This window comes from Pristiophorus japonicus, chromosome 18 (genome assembly GCF_044704955.1).
Source record: "Pristiophorus japonicus isolate sPriJap1 chromosome 18, sPriJap1.hap1, whole genome shotgun sequence".
Taxonomy (NCBI): Eukaryota; Metazoa; Chordata; class Chondrichthyes; family Pristiophoridae; genus Pristiophorus; species Pristiophorus japonicus.
Window position 1 is genome coordinate 86577158 of NC_091994.1, and position 22829 is coordinate 86599986.

Below are 22829 nucleotides of genomic sequence, written 5' to 3' on the forward strand. Positions count from 1 at the left end.
ACAACAGTGATGTCACTTCAAAAGTACTTCATTGGCTGTAAAGTGATTTAGGACATCCTGAGGTTGTGAAAGGCGCTATATAAATGTAAGTCTTGACGGGATAGTGTAGAGGGAGCTTCGCAGTGCTACACCTGACCAGGATGGCCTGCTGCTAACACTGGGTCCCTGATATGGAAAGTGTCCCGTTTCCGAGATTTGTGTCTTGAAACCCGGTGGGAACAGAAACTCCTGCTGCTGTTGTATTGCTGCTACAGCAGACCTCATTGTAACCAATGGCCGCAGAAAGCCGAGCCATGTCGTTAGAAGTGGGCCGCGAGCAGTATTGTTTGAAGCCCTCCTGAGCAGCCAAAGGGTAAACAATTTGCTAATTGGGTGCTTATTGGCAGGACGCGGCTGAAAATGTGTCACTGTAAGTGTGTAAAGTGTTTGGTTTTAGTAATAGCTCTGTATAATTCAGCACGGAAACCGTGGTGAACTGGTTTGTTTAATTCCTTCAGATACTTGAGCCCAGAACAAAGGGAGGAAGCAGAGATGACAACTTGTTCCTTCAGGCATCTCCCAGAGTTTATTTCTGGGGGGAGAAGGGACTGCACTGCCTGGATTCCACTTCTCTGTCCAGTGTCGTGCTGTAACTGGGCTTGGCACCAATCTGTGGGCACTCACTGGAGTTCGGGAAGTATACCTAACGCTAGGTTTCTGTAGCTAACCGATCTAGGAGCACCTTCAGGAGTAAAAGAGCCGTTCTCTCATTTTATCATTGGTGTTATATATACAGACTATAGATATACTCTCTGTGTAGTCACTGTATAGTTGCATAAGATGGAAACTTGTTTACCTGATGTACTATCAATCAGGTTTACACTGTCTTTATACATGCTGGCACCACTAGAGGGTGCAACTGGTGGAGACAGGGTTTTCCTGCCTTGGTGGCAGGGGCTGTATAAAAGGGGAGCCACCATGCGGCTGCCTCACTCTGGAGTTACGAATAAAGAACCAAGGTCACTACAGTTTGAGTACAACACATTGCCTCGTGGAGTCATTCATAAGTACACTACAGACACAATAACTGAAGCGTGCACCAGCAGTATTCTGTACTGTTCGCGTTTCCAGGAAACCTCTCTGGATGATTCCTACTGGAACAAAAATGGAGTCTGCAGAGACTGTGTCCTGCGTGAGGTGATCAGGATTATCATCTCTCAATGGATATCTCTTTGTTCATGTTTTCTCCAGACTGGGCTCTGGGTCTGTACAGGTGAGCTGGGCTCTGGGTCTGTACAGGTGAGCGACACTCGGTCTGTACAGGTGAGCTGGGCTCTGGGTCTGTACAGGTGAGCTGGGCTCTGGGTCTGTACAGGTGAACGATAATCTCGTTCTGTACAGCCTGCGGTATCCAATGCTACTGGTGGTGGCCATTGTCGTCAGCACAATGGGTAAAGAATTCACCTGTTCAGGAGGTACCACATACTGCTGGTGCTGCCCCAGGGATTGAGGCAGTCAGCAGTACTGATGCAATAGAAACGCAGCATTTGGAAGATTCGTTTCAAAGTATAGCCTTACATGAGTGATGGTTCAGTATCATTTTTATTGGGATTCAGCTCGGTTTCTATCTGCTATCTGGATCATATCTTTCCATTTATGTTTTAATCGATGTTTTCTGCTCTTGTGCCCCACAGGAAGGAGTTAGCAGAGTCTCGGATGCAAGTACTGGCACAACAAGATGTTATCCTGGGATTGAGGAGGGATCTGGCTGGGGCAAATGCCAGAATGTCAGACCTGGCAGGTAGGTTACCTTTGCTCCGAATGGCTTCCACTGGATGCTTGTATATTGGTTGATGAAAGGATGTTTGTTGCTTCACATTGGCTAACACTGTCCAACAGACTCGTAGGAACAGGAGCAGGCCATTCAGCCCATCGAGCCTGGTGCTGGAGCTCCCACAAGCTGTCAGGTTCTCACTCGGGCTTAAACCATTGCAGATAACGTTTGTACCACTCGAGTGCCAGGCAATGACCATCTCCAATAAGAGAGAGTTTAACCACATCTTCTTGACATTCAATGATGTTACCATTGCCGAATCCGCCATCAACATCCTGGGGGTCACCATTGACCAGAACCTCAACTGGACCAGCCACATAAATACTGTGGCTACTAGAGCAGGTCAGAGGCTGGGTAATCTGCAGCGAGTGTCTCACCTCCTGACTCCCCAAAGCCTTTCCACCATTTACAAGGCACAAGTCAGGAGTGTGATGGAATACTCTCCACTTGCCTGGCTGAGTGCAGCTCCAACAACACTCGAGAAGCTTGATATCATCCAGGACAAAGCAGCCCACTTGAACTGGCACCCCATCAACCACCTTAAACATTCACTCCCTTCACTACTGACACACCGTGGCTGCAGTGTGCACCATCTACAAGATGCACTGCAGCAACTCCCCAAGGCTTCTTCGACAGCACCTCGCAAACCCACGATTCCTACCACCTAGAAGGACAAGGGCAGCAGGTGCATGGGAACACCACCACCTCCACGTTCCCCTCCAAGTCACACACCAACCTGACTTGGAAATATATCGCTGTTCCTTCATCGTTGCTGGGTTTAAATCCTGGAACTCCCTCCCTAAGTGGGAGCACCTTTACCACATGGACTATTGATGGTGTTTTCATGTACCGACTGCCCTTGTCATACACCATCCTGACGTCGACATATATCGTGGTTCCTTCATCGCCACTGGGTCTTTGATCCTGGAACTTCCTCCCCAACAGCATAGTGGGAGCACCTTCACCACACGGACTGCAGCGGTTCAAGAAGGCAGCTCACCACCACCTTCTCATGGGCAGCTAGGGATGGGCAATAAATGCTAGCCTTGCCAGTGATGCCTATAACTGGGAATTAATTTTTTTAAATCTCAGAGCAAGAATTGAGGAAGAACTCTTTTCTTGTAATCTCTCTCCTCTTGCTTTGTCCCCTTGTGCTTTCTTCTTCCGTGCTCTCCCTCTGCTCTCGTAGTTTCTCATACAAATCATAGACATTTACAGCACGGAAGGAGGCCATTCGGCCCATCGTGTCTGCGCCGGCCGACAAAGACCTATCCAGCCTAATCCCACTTTCCAGCTCTTGGTCCGTAGCCTTGTAGGTTACGGCACTTCAAGTGCACATCCAAGTACTTTTTAAATGCTATGAGGGTTTCTGCCTCTACCCACCCTTTCAGGTAGTGAGTTCCAGACCCACACCATCCTCTGGGTGAAAACATTTCCCCTCAAACCCCCTCTAAACCTCCTACCAATTACTTTAAATCTATGGCCCCTGGTTATTGACCCCTCTGCTAAGGGAAATGGGTCCATCCTATCCACTCTATCTCGGCCCCAAAAATAAGAATAAGAATAACTCTCCTTTGTTCTCTCTCAGTCCAGCTGCTGACAGATCGGCCTATTTCCAGAAATTTTTGTTTCTATTTCAGGATTTGCCATCTTTTATAATCTAAATCTTATTTTGACTATAAATAAATGTGTTTAAAAAGGTTAAACTCTTTTATTAACACATTCCAGTTACTCCTCCGTGGAGGGTTCCGCTGCTGATTTAATGCGCGAGTTTATCTCTAAGCTTTTGCAGTGCTTAAATTCCCATTTACCACGGGTATTGTGTGACGTGGTTTACATCTTCAGGAGACGCAGAGCAAACATCTGAGACATCCATTAATGCTGCGGCACAAATCAATCTGATCGCGGAGTGTGAGTCACTGTAAACATAGCCAGTAGGCAGATAAACACAGGATCCAACACCTACAATGTTGTATATAAACTGGGTGTCCGATTGCAGGGACTATTTATATACAGGAGGTTCTTTTCTGCTCATTTTTTTTTCTCCCTGATCTCAATCGACATCTCCACCCCCCCACCCCCCCACCTAAAATTAACTCACTCTTGCTTGAGTGGGGCTCTGTGGACACTGGCAACCCTGAAGTACCATGGGCAGCATCACAGCCACGTACACGCGTGCACACACATGTACAGGGCAGCCAATTTGTGCACAGCAAGCTCCCACAAACTGCAATGTAATAATGACCAGATAATCTGTTTTCGTGATGTTGGTTCAGGAATTGGCCAGAACACAGGGGCGAACTCCCCAGCTCTTCTTCAAAATCACTGAGTCCACCTCCGAGGGCAGACGAGGCCTCGGTTTAACGTCTCAGCCAAAAGACGGCACCTCCGACAGTGCAGCACTCCCTCAGCATTACACCGGAGTGTCCGCCTAGATTCTTGTGCGAAAGGCTCTGAGCCCACAACCTTCTGACTCCGAGGCGAGTGTGCTACCATTGGGTACATACTGCATGGCAGCCCCGACCTGCAAGGACCATCAGCAGGTCAGGGTCAAAGGAGCATACCACTTCAAGCGCGTGCTGGAGAGCAACGGCTGTGAAGAGGGCGACTGGATTGGACGTCAAGTCCAGGTTGCTGATTGGAGCATGGGCAGGTACAGCAGGAGCGGCGAGTGATTGTAGAGCAATGTGATCGGGGCCCAGGAGAGGCGTGAGTTGGGGGCCCAGAAGAGGCGAGGGCCCAGGGGCAGCACAGGCCAGCCCACACTGCGATATGTGTGCGCACTAGGTCCGTGCAGCAGAGCTGGTCTCCAGTCGTCTTGGTTAATCCTTGCCACTGGACCAAGACCTAGCTCTGTCAAACCCGTGTGGTGGCTGGTGTGCAACGTCCACCACACATTAAAAAAATCCACGCACAGGCACCTTCCACCCTTCAGGATGTATTTTGAGACCTAGAATATTCGGTCCCTCATTGTAACACCTGTGAACTCATCCCTTTTTGGCGTGGAAGCAAATCATCCTCGATTCGAGGGACCGCCGATGATATATTGTAACGCTCTAATGTCTCAAAAGCTATTCGTGCTATTTTTTTCCCCCCCAAAATTTGTAAATTTGATTAAGACCAGGTTGCTCAGTGTTGTGTTTTGTACACAGGGGAGCTGAGTGAGAAACAGAAGGTGGAGCTGGAGCAGAAACGTGCGCAGGTTCGCAGTCAGGCGCTGGAGATAAACGCTCTGCGGCAACAGCTGGCCAAGATGTCCCAGCTGGTGGACATGAAGAACGAAGAATCCCAAAGCAGGAACGCCGAGCTGAGGTATGCGAACAACTGAGTGACCATATAAGGAATTTGACGGTGTGCTCTCCTTTGTGGCTTGTGGGGGCTGTGACATCTGCTTCGTACAGTGACAGGCCGCATGCCCTTGAGTGACTGGGCTTGACCAGCTCCGTGCCTGCCCATCGGGCAGAGCAGTCCATCTGGGAGGTGGCCAGGGACTGACAATCATGCACACTCTGTATGGCTTAGTTAGCAAATGCACTGCCGAGTGTGGTACTGAGCCATTGGGGAGGTCCCAGGTTCCATTCTGATTAGTCATTTGGTGATCGGATCAGACTCTGCTCTGACAGCTCTGGAGAGGTGCTGGAGGGACGGCTGTCCCATAGCAAGGGTCGGTGCAGTTGTGGTGACCCTGACCCAGCTGGGTTTAGCTAGCTCAGCAGTGCAGGAATGGAACCCGCCACTCTCTGGTGCACGGTACACAAGGCAGTGTCTTTAGCCGCTGGGCCACCAGGGAGCTTGCATGGTGCCGTTAATGGCCATGCGTTGACTAGGGTTTCTCAGCCTGCGTGACTGGGATGATTCAGCTGCTCTTTTGGCTGAGCTGAGTGTATGGAGAGCTGGAGATTGAGCTGTTAGTAACGGAGCGTGGGAACTATGCAAACTGTGGGGAAGGCTAGAGAGAGTTACATGGCATCGCAACTGGTAACTATAAGGTACAAGACTAAACTTAAACTGCTTCACCCTAACATACACACATGCATACATACACACATACATACACACATACATACACACATACATACACACATACATACACACATACATACACACACACATACATACACACACACTTACACACACACTTACACACACACTTACACACACACATTCACACACACATACACACACACATACACACACACACACACACACACACACATACATACATACATACATACATACACATACCATATATATATATATAAAATCCCTTAAAGTATGACTTTAACACTTTGTTACAGATACAAAACACTTTTAATCAAGGGTACAAAAAAATGAGAGCCAGTTTTCTGGCCTTAGGAAGGAGACAACAATTTGTAAGCAGCTACTCAGACATAGAATCATAGAATGGTTACAACACAGGAGGCCATTCGGCCCGATGAGCCCGTGTCAGCTCTCTGCAAGAGCACTTCAGCTAGTCTGTCCACCCCCACCCCCCCCTGCCATTTCCCTGTAACCCTGCAGTTTTTTTCCTTCAGGTACTTATCGAATTCCCTTTTGAAAGCCACAATTGAATCTGCCTTCACCACCCTTTCAGGCAGTGCATTCCAGATCCTAACCACTCGCTGCGTAAAAATGTTTTTCCTCATGTCGCCTTTGGTTCTTCTGCCAATCACCTTAAATCTGTGTCTTCTGGTTCTCGACCCTTCTGCCAATGGGAACAGTTTCTCTCTATCTACTCTGTCTAGACCCTTCAGGATTTTGAACACCTCTATCGAATATAACCTCTGCTCTAAAGAGAACAACCCCAGCTTCTCCAGTCTATCCATGTATCTGAAGTCTCTCATCCCTGGAACCATTCTTGAAAATCTTTTCTGCACCCTCTCTAAGGCCTTCACAACCTTCCTAAAGTGCGGTGCCCAGTGTTTTATGCAAGTTCATCATAACTTCCTTGTTTTTGAACTCTATGCCTCTATTTATGAAGCCCAGGAGCCCGAGTGCTTTTTTTCACCGCTTTCTTAACCTGCCCTGCCATTTTCAATGGTTTGTGCACATATACCCCTAGGTCTCTCTGTTCCTGCACCCCCTTTCTCATTTGGGCTAAAATTTTGTCTTGCCGGGTCCGTACGGAATATGTACGGACCCGGCGAGAACTCTCAAAAGCTGGTTTTCGGCGGGCAATGCACATGCGCAAAAGCCGGCTTTTCCGAACTGTCAATTATCTTGACACCTCTGCATCCCCGCAGCCAGGACATTCACGCGGGCGGGATTGGGCTATTTGCCCAACTCTTGCCCAGCGAATATCCTCAAAACCCTTGTGCCTGGTAAAAGCAGGCACATAGCCGACTTTTACCAGTGTAAGAGTTTTAAAACATATAAAAATAAAATTTAAATACACATTTTTATGTTTAAAAACCGTGTCCACTAAGGTAAGTTTATTTTAAACCCTATTCAAACACAAAAAAAAATTTTTTTTTTCTAAAACGTTAACTTTAATTTCAAATAATTTTAAATATGTGAGGTGTTTTTTAAATTTTCTACGTTGTGTTTGGGTGTTTTTTTTTTCTCGATAGCAATAAGAACTCGGAGATACGGAGTTCCCATTGCTATCAATGAGAATACTGTACTGTGATTGGTTGTCCAGTCACATGTGACTCCAGCTTCTACGTGTGAACCATGGGCGCGCTCTGATGCGCGGGAAGAGAAGGCCTCCCACTGCAATTTAAGGACCACCAGGTACTTTTGCAATAAAGTATCGGGTTGGAGGCGTTCATCTGAAGGAAGCCTTCAACCCGAATTTTAAGGCCCATTGACCTCCAAAATGACTATTTAAGCCAACTCAACATTGTGGCCTCGAGGTTACACACAGCTTTGCTTAGCAACAGAATAATACATTGTGCGTTGCACGGTGTTTACTAACCAGTTTATCATCCGACTTACCATGAGCACCGCCACAGGTGATATGCTAATCCTTTACATCATTTCAGAAGTTCATAACATAAGAATTAGGAGCAGGAGTAGGCCATTCGGCCCATCGAGCCTGCACCGCCATTCAATAAAATCGTGGCTGATCTTCTACCTCAACTCCACTTTCCTGCACTATCTCCATATCTCTTGATGCCCTTAATATCCAAAAATCTATCGATCTCTGTCTTGAATATACTCAACGACTGAGCACCCACAGCCCTCTCTGGAAGAGAATTCCAAAGATTCACCACCCTCTTGAGTGAGGAAATATCTCCTCATCTCAGTCCTAAATGGCCGACTCCATATTCTGAGACTGTGACCCCTGGTTCTAGGCTCCCCAGCCCGTGGGAAACATCTTCCCTGTGTCACAGATAAGCCTACGATTGACAAAGTCTGTTTCATATTCTTCGAGGTTCAGTTAGTGTGATGTTCTAGTAATTGTTTGTAATTTAATGATTTAATGTAATTCTGTTGCATTATATTCCAAAATCCTTTGGGGAGTGAATGTTACACTATTACCCATCATCCATTGGGGAGTGAATGTTACACTATTACCCATCATCCATTGGGGAGTGAATGTTACACTATTACCCATCATCCATTGGGGAGTGAATGTTACACTATTACCCATCATCCATTGGGGAGTGAATGTTACACTATTACCCACCATCCATTTCTGAAGCTTGTTACATGATTGCCCAATATAACTTTCAGAAGCTCTTTATTTCAGCAGCGAGTTTCGAACTGCTGTGGGATTGGATCCGGAGTGAGTAGATATATGCAGCCTCCATGTATGAACATATGGAAATGACACAGGAAGAAGACCATTGGTCCATCTGGCCTGTCCTGTATAGTTGCGATGCCCAGTGCATCACAATGTAGGCACTTGCCACCCCACCCGGAACCACATGTCAGTAGTTTTCAGTTACCCCATCTACTGTTCCAGTTCCTTATGCCTGCGTTTGTCACAATTGTTTGCAGGGTCTGTAAGGAGAAGCTGGAGCAGCAGAAAGTGGCACGGAAGGAGAAGGAGATGCAGTGCGAGAAACTACAGCACGAGCTCAGTGACCGAGATAGCCAGCAACACCAGCTCTCTGCGCAAAGTGAGGTATCGTTGGGTTCACTCTATGCTAGTTGAGAAGTCACTCACCTTCCCGATGTTACTCCAAAGCAGTCATTATCAACAGGGTTCACCCATAGATCGATGGGTAAAAGCATTGCCCAGTGTGGACTGAACCATACACATCTTGAAGGTCCCTGGTCTGCCCCCGAGTTAGCTGACCCAAACTGGGAGGGGCAGTTGGGGTACAGTTGTCATGCACGCCCCTGAGCTAGGTCGAAGTTATCGGCTGCGATTCCTGCTCCCGATCATGATCTGGTAAGTCCCTGCTGGAAAGTAAGCATAAGGTCAGGTTCAGCTGTGATGCTCCTTATGGTTGATTAGCCCGCCAAAACTTACTATCTAAGGACATGCGTGAGGCCATCTGGGTGAGGTGTAGTGGCCTGCCAGTGCCTGTGAAACCATACCCGACAAGGGGTCCACATCTTAAGCAGAGGAGGGGGCAGCACCATAGACTAGTGCAGCACAAAAAGAGGTAGTTTGGCCCATCGACTCTGAGCCGGTTCTTTCGGAGTGCAATCCAGTTAGTCCCACTCCCCCCCCCCCCCCCACTTCCGCTCTTTCCCCATATCCCTGGAATCTCCTCTTCAAATATTTATCCAGTTCCCTTTTGAAGTCTACTATTGAATCTGTATCCAATAAATAAACAGGAAAGAAGGTCGTGGGGTTACAGCTGCACTCCAGGAACTGAGCACATGGAACATTTCACCGAGGGAGTGCTGCGCTGTCTTTCCGATGAGACAATAAACTGAACTCCTGTCTGCATCTTCAGATGGGTATTAAAGATCCCATGGCAGTATTCTGGGCAACTAGGGATAGGCACCTTTGCCAGCATCACCCACATCCCAAAAGCAAATTTAAAAACTATTGCTATCTCAACCAACAGCGCCCCAAAAAATAGTGTCGCTGTTAACCACTTTTCAATCACGTTTGGAGAAATCCTGAGGGTGTCGGGTAGTGAGGATAGAGTTGTTGGGGAATGTTCCTGGCTTTAACTGACCCCACGACTCATCTGTGCTTGAAAGAAAAAACAAGTATTTCATTTATAAGAGTGCCTTTCATGACTTTGGGATGTCCCAAAGCACTTTACAGGCACTATGGGAGTGTAGTCACTCTTGTAATGCCGGAAACGCAGCAGCCAATGTGCGCACAGCAATGTGATAATGACCAGATAATCTGTCATTTTTTAGTGATGTTGATTGAGGGATAAATAACAGCCAGGACACCAGGTAAACTCCCCTGCTCTTCTTCGAAATTGTGCCGTGTGATCTTTTACTCCCTCAGTACTGCACTGGAGTGTCAGCCTAGATTTTTGTCTTCCAGTCTCTGGAGTGGGCCTTGAAGCCACAACCTTCTGACTCGAGGATGAGAGTGCTACTGACTGAGCCACAGCTGACACAGCTTGGTGGCATTACCATTGTGAATACCCCATCCTTTATACACTCAGTCACTCAGCACATGTGCAGTACCTCACGCAGCATGACGCACATAATGGTCGAGCATGTGAGATTAATGCAGCAAGTGGAGAGTTCTATAAGTGAAGGGGGGAATTGGTATCAGTATTACAGGCCAGACGCCACTGAGCAAGGAATCCTGAAGATCTGCAACCCTCCAAGCTTAGACTGAAGCTGATTTTCTTCATCTCTTCTGTGTATCTCGTGAAAACTCTGATCGGTCCAGAGTGTGAGAACTGGCTTAGCTTTAGGAAAAGATTGTTTCCTTGTGTGGGGAGTTTTTTTTCTTATCAAATGAATGGATGTTGGTGCTGGGAGTGAAATGCGTTTTACGTTTTTGGCACCCAGTGTCAGCATCGAGCAGCACCTCCAGCTGTAACACTGGTCAGGTGCAGAGTGAAGCTCCTCATCTCCCAGCCTCCGCAGAGCGCCATTACTGCACCAAGGTGGCATTTTGCATTCCCCACGCCAGCTGTTGCTTTGTGAGTGGGATTGCCGCGTTTGGGGCCAGTTTTGTGCTGCAGATCAAGCCCGCTAAGAAGCGGATAGAGACAAGGACCAAACTCCCTTCACTCAGTGTCCTTACAGCCAGCATCACAAGAGAATTTCATCGCATCAGTCTGGGCTGGATTAGAAATCCGATCCCAGAGATAAAGGGGAGGTCATTTTTGTTATCTGCAGACTATAGATATACTCTCTCTGTAGTCACTGTCTAGTTGCATAAGATGGAGACTTGTTACCTGAAGTACTGTCAATAAGGTTTACACTGTGTATATACTATGCTATACTAGAGGGTGCAACTGGTGGAGACCGGGGTTTCCTGCCATGGTGGCAGAGGCTGTCCACTGGAGGGCACTGCGGTGGGAGACCTGAGGGTCACCTGCATAGGTGTGCAGGGCCCAGTATAAAAGGCTGCTCATCATGCTTGTGCCTCACTCGAGTTATGAATAAAGGACCAAGGTCACTACAGTTTGAGTACAACACAGTGCCTCATGGAGTCATTCCTAAGTGCATTACAGGCATAACAATTTTAACCCAACTCGTTGGGTAGGAAAGCCATGGAATCGGGTGGAACGTTATATTTACACCCAATATTACTCTCCATTGACTTCAAATAGAGTGTAAAATCAACATTACACCCAATCCAGTCAGTTCCCCCAACGGGCAGGTTTGATTAAAATGACCCCCAAATAGGTCAGTATCTAAACATTACCCCGTCTCACCCACCCCTGATTTGAGATGTAATTACCTTTCATAAGTTAATTGCAGCGTGTTAATCGTCCCTTGCCATTCAACAGCACTATCATCGCCGAATCCCCCACCATCAACATCCAGGGGGTCACCATTGACCAGAAACTTATCTGGACCAGCCACATAAATACTGTGGCAACAAGAGCAGGTCAGAGGCTGGGTATTCTGCAGTGACTGACACCCCCAAGCCTTTTCACCATCTGCAAGGCACAAGTCAGGAGGGTGATGGAATTGTGACCACTTGCCTGGATGAGTGCAGCTCCAACAGCTCTCAAGAAGCTCAACACCTTCCAGAGCAAAGCAGCCTTTTGATTGGCACCCCATCCGCCACCTTCAGCATTCACTCCCTCTACCACCGGCATACAGTGGCTGCAGTGTGCACTATCTACAAGATGCACTGCTGCAACTCACCAAGGCTTCTTTGGCAGCACCTCCCAAACCTGTGACCTCTACCATCTAGAAGGACAAAGGCAACAGACGCATGGGACCACCATCACCTACAAGTTCCCCTCCAAGTTGCACACCATCCTGACTTGGAAGTATATTGCCATTCCTTCATCGTCACTGGGTCAAAATCCTGGGAACTCCCTCCCAAAAACACTGTGGGAGTACCTTCACCACACGGACTGCAGAGGTTCAAGAAGGTGGCTCACCACCACCTTCTCAAGGGGCAATTAGGATAGGCAATAAATGCCGGCCTTGCCAGCGACGCCCACGTCCCAGGAACAAATAAATAATTTAAAATATTTGCAGCAGCTGTTTCTCGTGATCCCACGTACAGAGCAAAGGCCTAGTGGGGTTAAGGGACATACCGTGCCAAGAAAAGATTTCTGCATTTTTCTGCAGAATGATCAAAACCTCCTGAGCAGAATACCAAGAGTTTGGAGATTCCCATCTTGCCCAGTGCTTGAAATTCTAGCCATGTATGTGCTTTTCTCCAGTGAGGCACATCAGAGCAGCTCTGCCCAGCCATTCCACTCGCGATTCAGCGGCGAAGGGACTGTGGCAAGTTGCTGCAGCTGTGTGCGGCCTACAGCTGTTGTGTGACCACTTATTTCTTTTCCTAAATTGTGAAATTTTGCAATAAACAAATAGCACTGAAGCCCCTGGGAATTATAAATGGAAAATGCTAGAAACACATAGTTGGTCCACTGGTGTATTGTTGGTTGGAGAACCTTTACTGGAATTTGATGGAGGGCCTTTGTCCAAATCATTGACCTGTTGTTTCTCTTTCAAACACTGTGTAGTTCTAGAACTTTCTGTTTTTGTGCACTTTTCTTGTCCAAGGACGCAGAGCGTTCCGTGGCACAGTGCTGCTGAGATCAAACAGAGACTTCAACAACAATAACAACAACTTGTATTTATATAGCACCTTTAACAGTGAAACGTCCCAAGATGCTTCGCAGGAGTATTGAGAGACACAAATTTGATTCTGAGCCACATAAGAAATTACAGCAGATGACGAGGTAGGTTTTAAGGAGCGTCTTAAAGGAGGAAAGCGAGGCGGAGAGGTTTAGGGAGGGAGTTCTCGAGTTTAGGGCCCAGGCAGCTGAAGGTACGGCCGCCAATGGTTGAGCAATTAGAATCAGGGATGCTCAAGAGAGCAGGATTTGAGGAGTGCAGATGTGGGGGGGTGGGATGGTGAGGCTGAAGGAGAATACGGAGATAGGGAGGGGGGGGATGGTGAGGCTGAAGGCGAATATGGAGATAGGGAGGGGCGAGGCCATGAAGGGATTTATAAACAAGGATGAGAATTTTGAAATCGAGGCTTGAAATTTTGAGCCTGCACAGAGTAGAGCTGCTAACCTCCCAGGATTGCGGTGACGTCTCCAGGAATGAAAGATTAATGTCCAGAACACTGCTACGAGTGACCCAGAAGAAAAATCATAGGGGCCATAAGAAAATTGTGTTTTTAAAATTTTATTTGAATATTTTTGTTCACTAATTATAAAAACATTGGATATGAGGAAAAAAGGCTGTCCGCCTGACTGTCAAGAATCATCCAATGAGGTCATGAAGAGTCTATTCATTTTCCAATTGGCGTGAGAAGGTAGTGCATCGCCATGACGGACATGTCGGGGGACCAATGATGGGGGCGGGACTGGTAGAGGCAGGAGGTTGTGTGATGACACCTCCAGGAATATGGCCTACCCAAGTTGGCAATGCTGGCAGAGAGAAATAAATAACTGGAGGTGCTGGAAATACACGGCAGGTCTGTTGGCATCTGGAAAGTGAGAAAAGTCCAGTTAACATTTCAAATGGAGACCTAATAGAGAATTATCCCTCCAGTGAAGGTCTCCGTCTAAAACGCTTGCCTCTCTTCACTTTCCAGATGCTGACAGACATACTTGGGTGTTTTCAGTAGTTTCTAACTTTATTTCCTGCGGTGCTGTTGCCTCTTGTGATTTAAGAATCTCATTCAAATTTAATTTGGTTGGAAAATCACTGAGGGGAAAATATCCCTGGAAACCCTTGTGATAATTTTAAAACATACACCTTGTTTGAGTACTTTTCATTTTAACATTTCTACTTCAAACTGAAACTGTGGTATCTCAGTGCCTGCTCTCCATCCGATCCCCAGGTGCCGAGGTTGGAAGTGAGTGGAATGTAAAATATTTGAAGTGGTTCTTTTCTGTAACTCTACAGCAGGAAGATTGCTGACAACACGCTCCGTTAATATCGCGCCTTTCACGATCTCCGGACGTCCCAAAGCACTTTACAGACAATGAAGTATTTTTGAAGTGTAGTCACTATTAAATTGTGGGAAACGCAGCAGCCAATTTGCACACAGCAAGCTCCCACAAACAGCAATGATGACCAGGTAATCTGTTTTTAGTGATGCTGATTGAGGGATGAATATTGGCCAGGAAATCGGGGATAACTCCCCTGCTCTTCTTCGAAATGGGATGCCTTGGGATCTTTTACCTCCACCTGAGAGGGTAGACGGGGCCCCAATTTAATGTTTCATCTGCAAGACGGCACCTCTGACAGTGCAGCACTCCCTCAGTACTGCACTGGAGTGTCAGCTTGGATTCTGTGCTCAAGTCTCCAGAGTGGGACTTGAACCCACAACCTTCTGGCTCAAGGCGAGAGTGTCTATCACAGAGCCACAACTGACACCTATGCTGTTCTCATTGCACTGTAAGCAGAAATAATATCATTTGCATATCTAGATTTGGATTTTACCATAAAAATGTAATAATTTCCCTCCTTCATGCGAAGCTTCACTTGGTTTCACTGCATTGATTGAGGAATTTCCCCCCAATAGCTGTCCTTTGGTTTATCCAGAAGCTGGAGGTTTCTTGTGGCTGAGTGTGTTGAGAGGAGAGAGAATGAGAGAGCGCAGAGTCTGTTGTGGATCGGGGCAGTTAGTGGCCAAGACTGTCTAAGAATTGATAGGATCTTGGAGCCGCTGGACAGAAATAGCCTTTGGCACTGTTTGGGAGTCTCATCGTTCACTTCCTTCACATTACTGAGATACCTAAAAGATCAGCCCTTTGCTATTTGTAACACCAGCGGCAGTCGGATTTACACACACGCGCTGGTCATTGTTTGAGATCTTCATTTTTCATTATTCTTCCATCTATGCCGCCTCCCCCACAACACAACCCCAAAAGATACTGACGAACTCGGGTATGATGGCTGAGACTATGGTACATAAGAACATAAGAAATAGGAGCAGGAGTAGGCCACCTGGCCCCTCGAGCCTGCTCCGCCATTTAATACGATCATGGCTGATCTGATCTTTGCCTCAACTCCACTTCCCTGCCCGCTCCCCTTAACCCTTCATTCCCCTATCGTTCAAAAATCTGTCTATCTCCACCTTAAATGTATTCAAAGACCCAGCCTCCACAGCTCTCTGGGCTAGAGAATTCCAAAGATTCACGTCCCTCTGAGAAGAAATTCCTCCTCATTTCCGTTCTAAATGGGCTACCCTTTATTCTGAGACTATGCCCCCAAGTTCTAGATTCCCTCACGAGAGGAAACATTCTCTCTGCATCTACTCTGTTAAGCCCCCTCGGTATCTTGTATGTTTCAATAAGACAGGCACGCTCCCCGGGAGACCGGGCCACGCTCCCCGCGAGACTGGGCTGCGGTCCCTCAGACGCTGTTGGGGGTCTGGTATCCTAGCTGTCTGGATGAGTGCAGCTCCAACAACACTCAAGAAGTTCTATACCATCCAGGACAAAGCAGCCACCTGATTGGCACCCCATCCACCACCTTTAACATTCACTCCCTCCACCACCGGCGCACCGTGGCTGCAGTGTGCACCATCTACAAGATGCATTGCAGCAACTCGCCAAGGCTTCTTCAACAGCACCTCCCAAACCCGCGACCTCTACCACCTACAAGGACAAGGGCAACAGACGTATCAGAACACCATCACCTACAAGTTCCCCTCCAAGTCACACACCATCCTGGCGGAAATGTCACCGCCCCCCCCCCCCAAAAAAAATGAGGGCAATGTTGCGATTGTCGCCGACCGAGTGGTGAGTGCTTTCCGCACCGTCACTGTCCCTTTGAGGCGGTAATGGCTTTTTTTTTTAAAAAGGGGCAATTTGGGCCCCTGAGTTTGATCAGATTATTCGTCTGTAAAGGGTGTTATAACTGAGAATGACCTTTTAACAACAATTTATATTTATATAGTGCCATTAACATAGTAAAACGTCCCAAGGCGTATCAGACACAGAATTTGACACCGAGCCACATAAGGAGAAATTAGGGCAGGTGACCCAAGGCTTGGTCAGAAGTAGGTTTTAAGGAGCGTCTTAAAGGTAGTAGAGAGGCGGAGAGATTTATGTAGGTAATTCCAGAGCTTGGGGCCTAGGCAACAAAAGGCCACGGCCACCAATGGTTGAGCGATTATAATCAGGGTGCTCAAGAGGATAGAATTAGAGGAGCGCAGACATCTCGGGGGAGGGGTTGTGGGGCTGGAGGAGATTACAGAGATAGGGAGGGGTGAGGCCATGCAGAGATTTGAAAACCAGGATGAGAATTTGGAAATCGAGGCGTTGCTTAACTGGGAGCCAATGTAAGTTGGTGAGCACAGGGACGATGGGTGAGCAGGACTTGGTGCGAGTTAGGACACGGGCAGCCGAGCTTTGGATGCCCTCAAGTTTACATAGGATAGAATGTGGGAGGCCCACACAACATGCACACACTGAGCAGTCACTGGATGGCAACCGGGAGCCGGAACCCTGGTGGACCTTTTCCTCCTCCCCAGCCCAGGAGCACTGAGACAGGGGGCACCCCTACAGCTGCTCAGGCTCAGTAAAACAAACACAGATCTGGCACATTCGTAGGCTCTGTAGAACCACGATGGCAGTGCATTTGCCCAACACACCATAAGGAGTACGATCATTTTTTTTTTCAATCTCTTGTTTTTTCTGCTTCTCATTAGTCCCAGCACATCCCCTGCTGCAATTCAGTCATTATCCCATCCCACAGAATTGACTTCACCACATGTCAGCCCAGCTGAATTATCAATCTGCCAAGCCCCATGTTACCAACTTAGATCAACAGGGCACACTCTCGTCTTTGAGTCAGAACACCAGGACATGAGCACATAGTTCAGGCTGTCAGTTCAATGCAGTTCTGAGGCAGTGCTGCATTGTTGGAGGAGCCATCCTTTGATGACGTGTTAAGCCAAGGCCGCGTTTGATGGTTCAGGTGAACATTAAACGCCATCAGCAGGAAGTTCTAGTGTCCTGGCCAACATTGTCTATAAACCAGCATTATCAAACAATAGATTTGTTGGTCAATCACCTTAATGTTGTTTGTGAGACATCGCTGGACACAAAATGGCTGCTCTGTTTGTCCACATAACAGTGAATGTTCTTCAAAGGAATTAATTGTATATGAAGTGTCTTGGGACATATCTGAGAGATGTGATAAGGTGCTGTACAAACAGATCTTTTTGTTTTTTTCTTGGGTCAGTCGTGGCTCAGCTGGTAGCACTCTCGCCTCTGAGTCAGGAGGTTATGGGTTGTGGGTTCAAGTCCTACACCAGGGACTTGAGCACAAAAAAGTTGAGGCTGACACTCCAGTGCAGTGCTGAGGGAATGCTGCACTGTCGGAGGTGCCGTCTTTCGGATGAGACATTAAACCGAGGCGCTCTCAAGTAGATATAAATGATCCCATGGCACTAATTTGAAGAAGAGCAGGGGAGTTATCCCTGGTGTCCTGGCCAATATGTATACCTCAATCAACATAACAAAAAAAACCCAGATTATCTGGTCAATATCACATTGCTGTTTGTGGGAGCTTGCTGTGTGCAGATTGGCTGCCGGATTTCCCACATTACAACAGTGACTATATTCCAGAAGTACTTCGTTGGCTGTAAAGCGTTTGAGATGTCCGGTGGTCGTGAAAGGCGCTATGTAAATCCAAGTCTGCCTTTTCTTATGTGATGTGGTAGGGTAGAGAGACCCAAATCCAACCACTTTCCTCACCGTCCCCTTATCTGCTCAAGGAGAGCTGGCTTGGCCATGGGAACAGTCTATTGCATTGGGCACGAGAGAAGATATCTGGAGAGTATTTGAAACATAATAATCAATAGTAATGATTCGAGCTTGCCTCAGATTGGGAAAGGAATTCTGTTTTAGTCAACTGGCCTGTAGTTCTTAAACATTATATTGATTACACGCTTAATGGCTCAAATTTCTGTCTTTTGACCTCGGACTGTTTATCACAGTTCAGGGCCTCGATCCCAAAATGACAGCTGAATGATTCCTCTCAGAACCTTCCTGATAAAAAATTGATTCTTGGGAACAAATAATTAAGGAAAAGGCTTTTACTCTTGGCTTTTGGCCAGGGCACTCACTCCAGAGCCTCAGAATTTCTAAAACCATGCGATGGTAAGTGTAGAGGATTAGTTTTATTGAGCTAGATCAGCCATTTGTCAAAAGAAAGTTGACATGCCAGCACTTTTCTTTCATTTGCCTTCAACTATGCATTTAAGAGGAGGCTAGACAAGCATTTATCAGGGAGGCTTTGAGGGTGTCCTTGAAACGTTTCCTCTGCCCATCTGGGCCTCGCTTGCCGGGTAGGAGTTCCGAGCAGCGCACTTGCTTTAGGAGTCTCGTGTCGGGCATGCGGACGATGTGGCGTACCCAACGGAGCTGGTCAAGTGTGGTCAATGCTTCGATGCTGGGGATGTTGGCCTGATCGAGAACACTGACATTGGTGCGTCTGTCCTCCCAGTGGATTTGCAGGATCTTGCGGAGGCAGTGCTGGTGGTACTTCTCCAGCACTTTGAGGTGTCTACTGTATATGGTCCACGTCTCTGAGCAATATAGCAGGGCGGGTATCACTACTGCCCTATAGACCATAAGCTTGGTGCCAGATTTGAGGTCCTGGTCTTCAAACACTCTCTTCCTCAGACAACCGAAGGTTGCGCTGGCACATGATGGAGAAGGGAATAGAGGGTTATGCGAACAGATTTAGATGAGGAGGAGGCTTGAGTGGAGCGTAAACACCGGCATGGACTGGTTGGGCCAAATGGCCTGTTTCTGTGCCATATGTCCCATGTAATCCTTTGTAACTTCATTGCGAGATGACTTTGTCGAGTGTCTGTAAATATATTATGGGTTTGAAGTTGCCAGGCAACAGATAGAGGGAAAGCTGATTCATTGGCCACCTCGTGGACCAAACACCAACAATCGCATCCAGGACTTGAAGCAAGCCTCACACCTTCAGTAGACGCTATACTCTGAATTTATATCGCAGTGTGAATATTCCTTTCAGGCATTATTTCTCAAGATGGATCCTTGACCAGGGTTTCAAAACTGTGGAATTCCTTACCTCGCTCATTCTTTCCTTCCTTTGGAATCTATATAGCTTTTAACATCTAAGCTGTGCATCACCTGACCTCTGCTTCTCGGTTTACCTCTCCTTTGGTTCTCTTTTCAAACCTAGGCCTAGACCTCGGTCTCGGCAGCGCCCGTTTATCGGGCGGTACTCTGACTACTATGGCCTCAATATGGCGGGCACAAAGCGCGCGCAGATTTCCGGCTGGAAGTGCGCCGCCGCCATATTGGGTAAGGACAAACAAGAGGCATCATTAACCCACACCTCACGCAGGCGTTGGGCCTTTTGTATATGCAAATAAGTGGGCTAACGCCTAATTTGAAGTTCCCTCTTCACACTTGGTTTGCCCTGAGGCAGTTCCCACCATCGCGGGCTGCACTCAGAGAAACACACCCCAGGGATTGCCTGCAACAGCGAAGGTAATTAGCTTATCTGAATGCAACTACTCATACTCCTCCCGACCCCAGATTTAACCCGCCGTCCCGATTGCCACCTCATGACCCCCAATCCTCCTCCTTGGCATTCTCGCCCAACCCCCGATCACAGCAGCGGCCCGATATTACCCAACTCATCGCCGACGGGCTCCGATGTTACGTTGGCTCCGTTATAATGAGACCTGAGGCCCAATCACTATGGAGCCTCGAGCCTCACCATTCTGGTGCAGGGAATGCACCCGCATGGCCTAATTTCTGGGCCCTGGTGTCCTTCTTTGGCCCCTTGCCCAGGTTTCCCAATCAAACACTGCACCAATGACTTTTACGTTCAATGGTGAGACCTATCCTTCCATTTTTTTAGGTAAAACAACGGTCAAAGGAATGGGGAAGATCAACTAAAATTGGTTAATTGAACTTCCACCGTCAATGCAGTACTCCCTGACACTTGGGCTTTGACCTATGAACTTCAGCACCTGAGCCAATCCCACGAGTTCAGCTCTCCCCAAAGTTCATCCCTCACTTATGGTGAGCACAAAAATTCCATTCCCCCGTTAAAAAAATATTTATTTATTCTATGCAGTAGTGACCGAGCTCGTATGAAAGCTGAGCTTAAATCTGTCTGACTTAAACAGGAGCAGTGGGACGTATCAATGTTTAAATGAGGCTGTGTGACCTTTTCATGACTAATCGTTACTGCGGTACATTGACACAACTCCTGTTAGCGAGATGTGCAGCATTTATAACCACATGAAATATTATCCCCTGCTGCAATATTTTCATAATGGCTGGCACGTTACCGGGTTTGTCCGCGTGTGTCCAACGTGTTCACGCCTCTCGGGTGTGGGTGTCACTTGTACTCTGCAGCTTTAACACTAATACGAAGCGCGTTGCAGTACAGATATACTTCATGAACAAAGAGCTGTTTACAAGTCTTCCACCCTCACTATAACTGGCAACCACTAATTCATATGTACGCTGTGGCTGAATCGTCCTGGCAGACTGCTTCATGCTACAAGTCCAACACTATTAATCCTCTGCTTAAAATTCAACATATAAGACCATAAGAAATAGGAGCAGGAGTAGACCATACGGCCCCTCGAGCCTGCTCCGCCATTCAATAAGATCATGGCTGATCATCGGCCTCAACTCCACTTTCCCGCCCGATCTCCATATCCCTTGATTCCCCTAGTCTCCATCTAGCTCAGCCTTGAATATATTCAGAGACTCCGTAGAAAAGAGAATGTCACTTTAATTCCGATCCAGGAATAAGTAATAATGAAGCATATGAAGGCTGCAGAAACTAATCTCAGCATATTTCTCCCCTCGGGCAGATCATGATGGGTGAGTCAATTTCTAAAAAGACGTAATAAAGGCCTCAGTAAGACCGAGAGTGACTTGGTTGGATGATTCCTGCTGTTGCGTTAATGATAGTGTCTAGATTGATACATGCGAGAGAGCAGGACTGCATTTTAACAGCTTCTGAATAAGAAACTGTGAAACACATGTTGGAAGGCAGAGATTCTGCTTGTAGTCACGGTGCAGTGCTCCCCCATGGTTGAGCAATAACACAATGGCAGAGGGTTGAACAGAGTCCCTTGTAAGGCTCAAGCAAAACACTGCGGAGGCAACAAAAACAGCAAATGCTGGAAATACGCAGCAGGCCAGGCAGCATCTGTGGAGAAAGAAACCGAGTTAACGTTTCAGGTTTGTGATCGACCTATTTCTCTCTTCACAGATGCTGCCTGACCTCCTGAGTGTTTCCAGCATTTTCTGTTTCCATCCCATGTAAGGCTTGTTTGCTGTCTGCTTTTATCTTTAATAAGGCCGAGAGAGCAGTGTATCTGTCCATCTCTCCACGGCTGCGTCTGTCCCTGTAACCTCCCACCCTCCTAGTCAACTGTTCGTTCAGTAACAGTAAACATTCCAAGTTAAAATCGAGATCGTGGAGGCAGGAAACACTGTTGCTGCACTGCTGGGTGAACCTTGGCCTGGTGTCGGTGTTACATATGTAAACTTGTATTTACTCTGCACAGCCACCAGAGAGCTCATCCCCTGGATCCCATAATTCCTTGGGAGCACAGGCATTTAAGGAGGTCTCACAGGTTGGAGAGGCACTGTGGAGACCTGCAATAAAAGACTACGGTCACACTTTACTTTGAGCTCTCAGTGTTCAGTCTGAATCTTTCTCCATAAATAACAACTGGCGACAAGATACAAATAGCGAACCTAAAGATGCAGAGAACAGTGGGCATCCTGGAGAAATTCTCAGGGGGAGATGATTGGGAAAATTTTGTGGAGCGACTTGACCAATACTTCATAGCCAACGAGCTAGATGGGGAAGAGAACGCTGCCAAACGAAGGGCATTCCTTCTCACCGTCTGTGGGGCACCAACGTATGGCCTCATGAAGAATCTGCTCACTCTAGCGAAACCCACGGAGAAATCGTACGACGATTTGTGCACACTGATCTGAGAGCATTTGAACCCAAAGGAAAGTGTTCTGATGGCGAGGTACCGGTTCTACACCAACAAAAGGTCTGAAGGCCAGGAAGTGGCGAGTTATGTCGTCGAGCTAAGACGCCTTGCAGGACATTGCAAATTTGAAAGACATTTGGAGAACATGCTCAGACTTTTTCGTTCTTGGCATTGGCCACGAAACCATACTTTGCAAAATTTTGACTGTAGAGACCCCAACCTTGAGTAAGGCCACAGCAATAGCCCAGGCGTTCATTGCCACCAGTGACAATACGAAGCAAATCTCTCAGCACACAAGTGCTGCTACAAGTACTGTGAACAAAGTGATGTTGTTTTCAAATCGTCACGTACAGGGTAGGTCACACATACCTGCAGCTGCACGTCTGCAGATGTCTCAGTGTCCACTATCAAGGGTGATGAATGCAAGGCCATTAACACCTTGTTGGCGCTGCGGGGGTGATCATCGTTTCCATTCATGCCGATTCAAAGGGATGTGGAATAATGGGACAC

The 22829-nt window shown here is 47.4% G+C and overlaps 1 protein-coding gene across 1 annotated transcript in view; it reads left to right on the forward strand.

The window, feature by feature from the left end:
• LOC139229270 (forkhead-associated domain-containing protein 1-like) overlaps nt 1-22829 on the forward strand; it is a 160083-nt gene that overhangs the window by 74485 nt on the left and 62769 nt on the right. The window contains exons 21-23 of the mRNA XM_070860929.1: nt 1674-1780; nt 4966-5125; nt 8759-8885. Coding sequence (XP_070717030.1) covers nt 1674-1780; nt 4966-5125; nt 8759-8885 — 394 coding nt within the window. The remainder of the gene's footprint in view (nt 1-1673; nt 1781-4965; nt 5126-8758; nt 8886-22829) is intronic.